Below are 12,167 nucleotides of genomic sequence, written 5' to 3'. Positions count from 1 at the left end.
CAGTATTTGATGTTAGTGACCTCTGCATTTAAAACTCATTTTTTTAAGCTTTAACCAACATTTTTTAGTCATTCTTAATTCCTTTTCTTCTTTTGTAGACATAGCATTAATTGTTGATTTTGTTACCATAATTCATTTAGGAAAGTTTCCAAATTTCTCATCACAGTCTAATAACTTTCCAATTTTTGTTTTTCAATATTCTACTGAGGCACATGTTAAGCCGCTTCCAGTTCTCAGTCAGTATGTTACTGCAATATGTAGCCAATTCACTGTGGAAATAAATTACTTTCACCAATATAAGGTTTGCATTCAAGACACTTTGAGCCGGATTTTAAAAGGGTTACGCGCATAAGGTACGCGTGTAACCCTTTTAAAACCCCCCCTGCGCGCGCCGAGCCTATTTTGCATAGGCTCGACGGCGCGTGTAAGTCCCGGGGCTTCGCTAGGGGGGCGTGTCGGGTGGGCGGGTTCCCGGGGGCAGAGGGGGGCGTGGTGCCGGCCCAGGGGCATTCCGGGGGCACGGCTGAGACCTCCGGAACAGCCCCCGGGTCGGGAGATGGCGCACCAGCAGCCCGCTGGCGCGCGCGAGTTACACTTGCCAGAGCCAGGCGTAACTTTTAGAATAAAGGTGTGGGGGGGGTTTTTAGATAGGGCCGGGGGGGGGGTGGATTAGGTAGGGGAAGGGAGGGGAAGGTGCAGGTGGGTGGAGGGAATGGGCAGCGCGCGTAGGGCTTGGCGCGTGCAAGGTGCACAAAAGTGTACCCCCTTGCGCGCGCAAACCCCGGATTTTATAAGAAACGCGCGGCTACGCGCGTTTCTTATAAAATCCAGCGTACTTTTGTTTGTGCCTGGTGCGCGAACAAAAGTACACGCGCGCGCTGTTTCTTAAAATGTACCCCTTTGCCTACACTGCCTACTTTGCCTACTGTGAATTCAGTTCAAATACTTCACCACAGTTAGTTTCTTTGAGCAAATATAGATTCTTCACTAGTTCATAAGGGTCATTTCATCATTGTTTTCTGAAGGGAGAAGGTATTTATTTATTTAAAATTTTTATAGACCGACATTCATCAGGGATATCACATCGGTTCACATTGTAACGCAAACAGACGCCTGGGGAGGCATTTTACATCGAACAGGGTATAAGAGTGCCACCAAATTGCATTAATTAATTTAAAAGCACTAAGACCCTAATTACTAGTATCTATCTACTCTCTACTGTGTATAAATAAAAATGTAAGTAAAAGCCTTTTAGGACCAATTCAAAGTTACAGCAAAACAAGGCAATGCAAATTCTAAATCAGCTAATCGGACTGGTGATGCATTGTATACACACACACATATCCAAAAATGCTGCTGTCCAAAGACTGCGATTTTCAAAGATGCATGCCATTTCCATGAAGGGGAAAAAAAGTAAAAAGAAGAGGAATAGTCTACACTAGTGCACAACTGCCATATTTGACCTGTAGTTAGAATTTCTGACGGCATTCTTTTAGCTGTGAAATATAAATCAGTGAGTCAAGATCATATCAGAGTACAATTTTAATCTGCAGGCATTTTTTTTTTTTTTTAGTAATGAAGAAACTTAAGACAACAGTAAATACGGCAAATTTAACAATCATGAAAGTAATTGTAGATTACTAGATTTACCTAATCTGAATTTGTAGTAATCTGAGTAAGAATTCATAATATTTGCTCTACATATTTTACTTATAGTACCAGCTCAGGGTAGATGAAACAGGTTAGTGAAATGGTATCTCCTACTCACTGTGAAATTCAAGTTCTTTTTTGTATTTATTTCTCATTGTTTCCTTGAGAAAATTAGGGAGAAACTTCATTTTCACAATTAATGCGGCTCAGAACATCTCTTGCTCTACCATTTTCTTCTGGAACTTGTTATGCACTACACCTCTAATTTCATACTTTCAGAGGGAACATTCAAATAACATCTTGGAACCTGTCCAAGAGGAAGAGACGCAGGAGATTCTGTGGCTGGTCACCTTTATCTCAGGCGCAAACTAATTCAGCAATGTTATTTTCATCTTTTGTCAGGAAAACAGAAATTTCATTTGATATCCTCCCACTTAGTGAAAATTTAGATTCTGCAGCGAGTAGGAAGCACAGCTGCTTAAAGTGCTCCAGCAAAGCCACTTATGGTTTCACAGCTAGTCACTGAAAAAGGCAGCTGAGAATTCGCAGCTGAGAATTCACAACTGCAATGCATGTTCATCCAAAAGAAACCTCTATAGCATTTACTGTCCTGCAAACTAGCAACTAATGCTTTTTAATAACATTTTTACAGCAGTTTTTGCATTTCCAAAATCAAAGCACATACTCAAATGGATATGGTGGTGGTTTCTCACAGCAACAAACATTGCTAACCACACCCAATGACACAGCAGCAGGAAGACCATAGACTGTACATTGAAGAATGCATTTCGCTGTGATCTTACTAACATTCCTGTCAGTGTTCTGGGTTTTCCCTCTCCACAAATAATTTTGAAGTCCAAGGGCAGCAAGTATTAAAAAAATAAATAAATAAGATGACAAAAATGAAATCCTCACACCTTATTCTGTCGTCAATTATTAAGGTACATTAAAAATTAGGATACATGAATTTGATAAGGATTGTTAACATATGTGTGTGTGTGTATATATATATATATATATATATATATATATATATACACACACACACACATGGAAATGTTTTACAATAATTATGAAAGTAAGTTTTCAGGCCAGTTGACAAGGTATGAGGTCTGATCAAGATGCTTCTTAGAAGAGGAGATAGAGACATGACTACATTGGCCTTCCAGTTAGGTTTGCTAACTGGCTGCAAATTCGCTCAACATGGTTGATCCAGATTAAAGGTTCACCCCATTGCATGCAGGGACTTGTAGTCTTACTTTTATTAGTGACTACAGTAAGGAAATCAGAACTTTAAATCCCTGCATGCAATGAGATAAAACCAGAACTGGAACAACTCTGTCAGGTGAATCTGGAACAACTCTGTCAGGTGAATCTGGAACCAGTTGGCAAACCTAGGCCAGAGTTCAGGCTAAAGACTCTTCTAAATGGGACATTACTCTTATAGTAACTTTGGTATCTTTAGGGAACTGGAGTGGTTTCCAGTGAAGGAAAGAGCAGGTGATATAAAAGTAATATACAATAATATATGAAGTCCTTCATTTTTTAGCCATTCTTGGAGACGATCAAAATGTTTGTAGTCAACCATTTTCCTATGAAATTAGTAGTTTTCTTTTGTTTTGTTTTTAAGGAAGAGAAAATCATTATAAACAACTTATTTCAGGAAGAGTACAACATAACATGGCAAGTTTGTACTGATATTTTTCATCAATTATTCCAGTACTACCGGGTCTTCTAGATATTCAGTAGCTCCCTAAGGGTGACATGCCAAGTCATGTCCTCCTACAGTCTCACATGGAGACAAACTTTGAACAATATTTTCATTATCTGGTAATCAAGCTACACTAACACCACAATTTAAAACTTAGTTATTTCATTCTTATCTGGAAGGACAGATGGTAGACATACATGCCATTTAACTTTAAAACATGTTTTAACACAAAAAACTGTGTCTGAGGCTAAGTAAAATATCCAAAACTAGTTCTATAAAAAAAGAAAAACATCTCTCTTTTAGTCAAATAAATATACTTCTTGAATTTCTAGGTTAAAAATATCAGTAAGTACCATTTTCAATAGTCCTTATGTATGAGAGGACACCACTAGGAGATTATGATCAAGAATCAGGTCTCGATCACAAACTCAATATCACTTGAACAAGTTTCCTGTAACACAAAACTGAGCCATAAATAAAATAAAAAAAACCTTTTCAGATAAAACAAAGATGGCCTATTGAGAAATCATCAGCCATTCATACCTAGAAGATGACTAAATCCTTTTCTGAGGCATGGAGAATAATACACTTTGCATGCCAGGAAAATACTTCAAGAAAATGAAGAAGCAAGGCTAAAAGTTTTGAGGGATATAACAAAAAAACCCAAAACATTTATAATCTGCAGTCCATAAATTACAAATGTAGAATGAGAAAGCATATGTGAATTTATATTTGTATACATATATATATATATATATTTATAAATATTTATATTATATAATTTACCATGAGGACATGCAATTATTGTTTAGCACCTATTGTACAATATTATACAAAATGTTCCAATGTTACAGTTTCTTCATAAACAGAGAGAAGGTATCTACGCCAGATTCCATTCACCTGTAGTGCTTGAAAACACCCAGAGCAAAAGACACTGTTGTGTTACATTGCATATGGGGAAACAGTATGCAGGTTAACTGTTAAAAAGTTCCAACAAAAACTAACTAAAAGAAGCAAGTAAGATTCACTGCAGCTGCATTCAGTCAACTGCAGTTTTCGTGTGTCAGAAAGCGCAAACGTTTTCTTGTACGTCCAAAGGTACTAGTTTGGCGCAGAAACATTTCACAAAAAACACAGCTGACACTGGCTGGAGAGAAGGGCATGTGATTACAGCAAACAGAAAATAGACATTTCCCACAAAATCCTTGTGGGAAAAGGATATATTTTTACTGGTGTCTGGCTTTTCTTAAGATCTACAAACCGTACGTTTTTGTTCTGCTGGCCATCTATGAATTCCAAAAACATTCTACAGAAAGTAGTTTTACATCTAAGTGTTCTATGTACAAATCCACTTCAAAGTGTAAATTAAACATTCAAAAGGATGTAATATTTTTGAATTGGCAAGACTCTCTCTTTGTTGGTAACTGGTTGGAAATGTGGCAGAAGCTGCCGGTGTCAATCCAAGCAAGGAAAAATAACTTCCCTGACTAAATAGTGAGATGAGTGGGAGTTACTCTGGAGATTTCATTCTCTTATTTTAATGTGTGAATTAAAAGAGCACAACTGCAAAAATTGATATACAAAATCTTAAAAGAGGATAGTCATCAACATAAATGCTAATTGTGGCAGGTGATCTATATACTAATCTTATCCCTCCACCCTCCCCCTAACAAGCTCTAGGAAATCAGTAAAAATCCTTGATTTTAGTTTGTTCTGACAAAATAGTGTGGTTCAGTAGCATCTACATACACGGAAATGATTATCAGCACTGCTACAAATTCGTCTTTCTATTTGGGAATGCTAATACATTTCAAGCATCCCCATTTCATAACCCAAGGCAAATAGCTAACTAGTAAGTTGCCAAAAACCCTGGTTTCTGCTCCATGCCAGCTTTGGGCTACAAAGAACACTTCTGGAATCCACCAACATGAAGGCAGCCTAAAAGGTCAAAACTCCCAAAGTCAATAAAAGGAACAATGATATTAGGGATGCTTCTGACTAGTTGGCTAATGATGCTTTTTTTTCTCCTCAGAAAAACCTGTGCTACTAATGCTATTACAAAAAATGGTACCGTTATTTTACAAAATATGAATGGTATGCTACAATACACAGGAGAGTAAAATATGTGAAATTTCAGGTGACCTTTTGTGCAAGGTACTGGATGGCTCAAGAAAGGTGGTTGCAAGCCAGCATGGATAAACCACACAGCTCAAAATATTTTACCATATTCTTTCAAGACACATCCTACTCCACCCTAAAAACATAAGGGAAGCAATAAGGACCTCTTAGGCAGTGACATTTAAAATGTCATTTCCTTTTTATGAGGAAAGCCAAAAACAAAATCAAGAGCAACATGATGCCCACTTTAGAGATCATTATTACTTTAACAATCTCCCACAGACCTGGCCTTTGCTTTCAATCCTTTAAGCTCTTAAAAAATTTGTCCTGATCTGTGTTTTGTCTGCTTTTAGGCAATGTCTGGCTACTTGTTATGTCTTCTTATACAAATGATTATTTTAAGTGTACCTTCTTGAGAAAGTGAAGACCAACACTGATTTGTTTTGTTGTATACAGTACACAGACACAACATGCATCAGGATGAGGAGGACGAACACCTGTCATACCAGTAACAACACCTGATTACTATCTGCTTAGTTTACTGGACACCTTGTTCTCTCTGGTGGAGGACTTCCCACGGATGATTTTACTGTTTGTTGAGTGGTGGGGGCTACCAGTTCCCTTTAAGCCATTCTTGTTCTGTTTACTGCAGCAGTGCTCCTGTTGGCAGGACCTCCGTGAAGAGGAAGAGCCTGAAAAACTTGGAGGGGATTTACTTCGTCCAAGATGTGGAGATGAACTTCTCTGGTCATGATGGGGCCTTCCAGCCCTTGATGGTGAAGAACTGGCAGTACGGGGTAATGAAGAACTCCTGGGTGAGGAACTAGGGCTGCGACGGGGGATGACGGGGCTTTTGGGTGGTGTTTTGGGGCTGTGAGGAGATCCTGGACTTTTGGACTGAGTGGAACTTCTTGTTTTCTGAGATCCATTCAGGATTTGAGCAAGGCGAGAGAAAAGATCTGATTCAGAGTTGCCACTTCCCAGAACTCTATATCTGCGTAACCTTTAAGGAAAGGTAATAATCAGTTACATGTGGTCATAAATGTAGTTTTAACATTTTGTTTAAACAACATATCCTTTTCTGTATTAGTGAGTGGTATACAAATGTGACATTTTTCTTATTCACCATGGAATACATCATAAATTGTTTGATTTGTCAGAAAATCATTTGGAATGCAATGGGAGACCCAATGAGATGTACTAAGATGTCTGTCACAAAAATGACACACAATTTCCTACCTTATCCCTTGATACACTAAGCCACGATATTTTATCGCAGAAGGTGGTCCCACTATCGCAGGGGTTGTCGCCCTGATAGTGGGGCCCCTCCCCTGAAAAAGCATTGTGGTTGTATGGCGCATTCTTTTGTCTCGTGGCCAAACACCGCAGAACAAAAGAACGAGGTGAGCAACCCTTTAACGCAATGGCAGCCCCAACCTCACAGGACCGCCATCACCTTAAAGGGCTAGTGGCCTGAAAAAAAAATAGCAGCAAACGGGGAGGTTGAGCAGGGGGTCAGTGCTGAACCCCATCTCTAGCCAGGGCCACCAGTGGAGGTGTCTCCAACTCCCCCAAAATGTAAATAAAAAAAACAAAAAACAACCTATGTGGTGATAGCTCCCTTTCTTTCCTCCCCAAAGATAAAACATAAAATATGGTCCCAGCTTTCCACTGTCATACCCCCCACCCTCTAAGTGACACTGACAATCCCCCTGATAGGAATCCCCCCATCCCTCAGCCTCGCAAATGACACTGACAGCCCCCTGACAGTCAATACCTCTCACCCCCCCAAGTGACAGCACATTAAAAAAAAAGGGTCCTGGACTCCACCCCACCTCATCTTCCCACTCTCCCCCTCCTCCGACCCCCCTCCCACATATCCCATACCTAAGATCTAATTTCACATCAGGGTTGGGTAGTTGCCATTTTCCAAAATGGCACTAACCTGGTATATTCAGCAGTTGCTAGATAGCCAGGTAAGTCACTTATCCATCTATCTTTTAGTCACATAAAAAGTGGGCAGATCAAGACGGCATTACTTATCTAGTTAACTTAACTGGATAAGCAGCAATATTTGCTCTTTTCGCTTAAGTTAGACCATGTAACTTATCCAGCTAAGTAGCAATTTGTGTGCCGCTGAATATCCCTTGTAACTTAGCCGAATATGGCTGAATATTGAGCCCATGTCTGTTAATATAATATTTTATATTTGTTAAATCTGTACAGTCCCTTGACTTAATACAGACTGTATATAATGTAAGTGTCCACTAAAAACTTTTTCATAATTAATATACATTTTTTTTTATTTATTCATCTTACCTGGCCTCCACTCCAGGCCTAGTTGGTGGTTTCCCAGGAGGTGGATGAGGAAGGAACTGAGCTGAGGCAGAAATGACTGGATCACTGCTAGCCCATGATACTGGCCTTGGAATTTTGCTCTTTCTGGAATGAGGGTTGCTTGGTGATAAAGAGCCATCTTCTGCTTGTCTGCCCATTTGATGGTCCACTGCTAACTTAGGAAATGAAAACCCATCATCTTCAGATGATGGTACGGGTGCAGGATATGCCTTTTCATCAAGTGACTTGTCAGAGGCACTTGAGAGCTCACCAAGCAAAGATTTAAGTTGCCTTTTTTCCATAAGTAGCTTGGCTAAGTCTGTCTGATGGGCCTTCTTCTGAAGCAGCTTCTCCTTTGCTGAGACAGGAGATGATGATTCAGATGCTGTGTCTATCTCTTGTGCTAATATTGGGATGCGACTCTGCCTGACAGTAAAGGGTGACCTAATTGAATCCTTCTTGTGCTGCTGAAAGTTCTCAGTCTCTAAAATGCAATTAAGCAGGTCTCCATTCTTTGGACCATTTTTTTCTCTTTCACCCCCACGAGGCAAAAAGGAAGGAAGATTTACCTTTTGGACTGGAAATTCATCAACATGATCAATTTCCTTATTGTCATCATGGAAACCATTTTCTTGCACAACCATTTGGGTTCCTGTTCCAACAACAAACTGGTCAGTAACTCTCGATGAATAAACTTCTGCAGTATCAGCTTTCAGTGACTTAGGTACTTCATGATTTGATTCTTGATTTGGCACTATACAGAAAGTCCTTGATCTTGGCTCGTCAGATGTTTTACTGGCAGCTGAAGGATCTTCCTCTACTAGTTTTGAATTTGAAAGAGGACGTAAACCCTCTTTAAAACACTGACCTTTGTTTAATTTTTCAATGGCATTCTCAGAATCAACAGGATGTCTTTCTTTAGGTTCCAATGAAGAGCTTCCAGGTTCCTTCTCCAACAGCCTCTCTTTACATTGTTCAAGTAAATTCTTTTGGCCACATTCTTGAGATTTGACACAGTCTGGAATATGCCTCTCTTTCTGAAATATCTCTGGATTGATCTGCTCGAACTGAAGCACCAGATCTGGTTGGCAGCCACCACTGTTCAAGACACCCTCTGATGTTACCAATCCCATCTCCTGAGGAGATGAAAGCTCTACTGTGTGATCTATGAGTTGTGTTTCTTTCTTCTCCAAATGATGACCATAATGAAAGCTCTCAGAAGCAGATTGTGTGGATGTTACAGAAGGTCTAGGTATTGTTATCTATGTTAAAAAATAAAAAAAACATCAGTTAAACACATCAAATCAGAAAAATGTTTTTCAAAGAACAGTATCTCAAATCTATCCAGTACTAGAACGCACTAATAAAATTGCAAAACTAGATGTCAGTATTATTTTAAACTTCTGTATAACTATGCTGGCACATTGTTAGCTGATTTTCACATTGCCCTGGATAGGGATAAAGTAACCTGTAAACAATAGTAAAGTACTTACTGAAAAGTTATTGGGAGTAATTATCAAACATATTTTTAAGACAGTACATTAAATTTGTTTAAAAACTTAGTAACAGATAGAAAGTCTATCATATATCCAACTTTCTCTCCTTGGCTTCCATCATATAAAATAACTATTGCAGACTTGCATTGTTAAATATATTACAAAATTAAAAATAAAACACTGAAAACACAAATATGTCAAATGTCTCTGCTCCTTATAAGTTTGCCCCCAAACAGATACAGCTGTCTACGTTAGCAATCTATAGCACTGTACAACCTATCTGAATGCATACTGTATGCATCAACCACTATCTCATATTGTCTAAAAATATGATTCCTAAAATTCCCCCTAATGAAGGCTCTTTTCTCTGTTTTAGTAAACTGCCTTGTGTGTTCTTGTTATACCTCATCAGAAAATTAATTCTGGAATATCCAAGTTGATCCTCAGAATTCAACGTCTGCTATAGTTCGCTATTCATCAAGTTTTATATAGTATAACTGACTCATAATTTTAACAAAAAATAACATCAAATTTAATTGCTATATGCATTGCTTTCTAAATCTCAATTTTTTTTTTTCCCTATTGAAGAGACCAGAACTGGAAACAAAGAATTATAGGTAGAGGGCTATGAATGCTTGGCTGCTGAGCAAAACTACAGTCTCAGAGAAAGAAACCTGTTTGTCTATCAAAGCATACAAGTGCAGAAATAATAACTGTTAGGAGTATTTGGAAGGGAGGAATAGAGAAAGGGCGATAATGAATGACAGATTATATGAAAGGAAAGACAGTTCCCACACTAAGACAATGGGAAGGTTTCCAAAAGGCATTTGAGCCAGAAAGTGCAATTACTTGTTTATTATTGTTATTCTTCAAAGGTGGTACTTTTCATGATTTCCTAACAACGAGTCAATCACATAACCTGTCTCACACTGCCTGAAAATATTTCCCCAGAGTTCCTGGGTTTAGAACTTTGCTGTGATTGAGGCATAATTCCAATTGTAAAACATTTGCTCTAACACTCAATTCTTTCCTTTCCTGAGAATATACTGGAAAGAAAATGTCAATGATTAACCTCAAAATAAATGCTTTTAAGAATTGCAAATACTATCAACACAAAATACAGCTGAAGCAGGATCATGATGCTACTGCACATGTTCTTATATCACCGAGAAGAAACATTCTGGACTTATCATAAAGTGTATTACACCATAAAATCTCAATAGCCTCTACAATGCTTATAACAATAAAAGAAGAAATCCTAAACCATCAACAAAATGCAACACAAAATCATAACATGCAGAGGGTTCTTTTTAAGGTATCTGGGTCATGTTATGTCACCGAGACATTAATTCCAAAGTAAATTTTGGGAATTTTAGGAACTCAATTGTCTAAACATGCTTGGACTATGAACACCAGACGTGTATTGTTCATATCAGAATAGCATAAAAGCACCAATATCAAATGGACTTGATTCTGGTGACATGAAACTAAATGCAAATACTTAAAAGCGTGAAGAGCCACAGACACAGAGAAGTCCAGATCTTGAGGTGCAAGAAGGTGACAGATACTTCAGAACTCTGACATTATCATCCGTTTAGCAAGAGCTAAAGTAGCACTAAACTTTATGCCATGTACCAAACACTAAAAGTGTTTACACCACATGTGGTGCCTTAGAAAAATGTACCACAACTTAAGATGCATTTTCTAAATTTCCATTTTTCTAATTGGATAAAATCTCTCTGCCATTTGTGTGTATACAAATTGGGATAGATATTCAAATGCTAATTAGCCAGGTAAATAGGACTTATCTGGCTAAGTGGCAGCCACTGAATATCTGGCTATGTTGAGCGGTTGCCATTTAGTGGAGAAGTATTCATTCGGTTAAGTAGATAGCCGGATAACTTGGGGGCAGGCAATGGGCAGATCAAGGCGGGGCAAATTAACTGGTTATCATAAAGTGCCTATATTCAGCCTTATCTGGTTAAGTTAACTGAATAAGTTAGATCAGTTCAACAGCAAATCTAATGTTGTCCGGATATAACTTATCTGGTTAACTAGCACTTATTCGGTTATATTCAGCAACATAGCATGCTGCTGAATATTCATTCTAAGTTAACCAGATAATTAATATCCGGATAACTTAGATAACTGGATATCTTTGAATATTGGGCACATCATTTGAAGAGTCTGAACATACATATTATGGACTGATGGGGCACCCCGTACGGAAGTATCAGGATTGTCAACTGCCCATAAATGTATAGGCTGCCAGTAAAACTCAAACACACACATTTGTCTGTATGGTTCATACATTTTTTTGCAGCAGCCCATAAACTTGGCCATGTCTCTACAGACTCTCTGAAAGCAAAGCGTCAGGGCTAGAAAACCCACCTAACATGTTCCTACAACCAGCCCAGGCCAAGCCAAGCAGTTGCTGAGATGCCACTGAAGTCAAGGGCCCAGGCTCAGTATTAGGGATCCAGGCTTAAAAGCTGCTGCGGCTGCCACTGCCATCATGGTCCAGAATGAGAAGCTGCTGCCTGTGCACAGGGGAGGGCAGAGGAGGAAAACATGTCAGGGTGAAAGAGATGGGGATAGGAGTGTATGCCCAGGAAGAGGGAGGGGAAAAGGACAGTGTGCCAAAGAAAAAATTACATACCAGAAGGGGAAGGCAAGCTACCAAAGGAAATAAAGGACAGCATGCTAGGCAGGGTCACCATATGTAAATTTATAGGCTGCCCATAAAAACAGCAGAAAAATGAAACTGTCCTTAAGATTCATGAATGTCTTTATGGGGCCCATGAATCTCTGGGTGGTTGGCAACACTGGCTGCCTCTATCTTCTGGTTCCCTCCG

General features: G+C 38.9%; 1 protein-coding gene across 4 annotated transcripts in view; it reads right to left on the bottom strand.

The window, feature by feature from the left end:
* Positions 1-814: 814 nt before the first annotated feature.
* Positions 815-12,167, bottom strand: part of TTBK2 (tau tubulin kinase 2) — a 321,653-nt gene continuing 310,300 nt past the window's right edge. For 3 of the 4 annotated variants that reach the window (XM_029598687.1, XM_029598688.1, XM_029598689.1), the window contains 2 exons: positions 7,799-9,078; positions 815-6,482 (listed from right to left, as the gene is read on the bottom strand). In XM_029598687.1, the coding sequence (XP_029454547.1) occupies positions 6,005-6,482; positions 7,799-9,078 (1,758 nt within the window). In that variant the 3' untranslated portion in view covers positions 815-6,004. The remainder of the gene's footprint in view (positions 6,483-7,798; positions 9,079-12,167) is intronic. The other variant, XM_029598686.1, reaches the window with a different exon arrangement.

Source organism: Rhinatrema bivittatum, chromosome 4, assembly GCF_901001135.1.
Source record: "Rhinatrema bivittatum chromosome 4, aRhiBiv1.1, whole genome shotgun sequence".
NCBI lineage: Eukaryota > Metazoa > Chordata > Amphibia > Gymnophiona > Rhinatrematidae > Rhinatrema > Rhinatrema bivittatum.
Note: the sequence above shows the minus strand (reverse complement) of the source record. Positions and strands in the feature narration are given on the sequence as shown.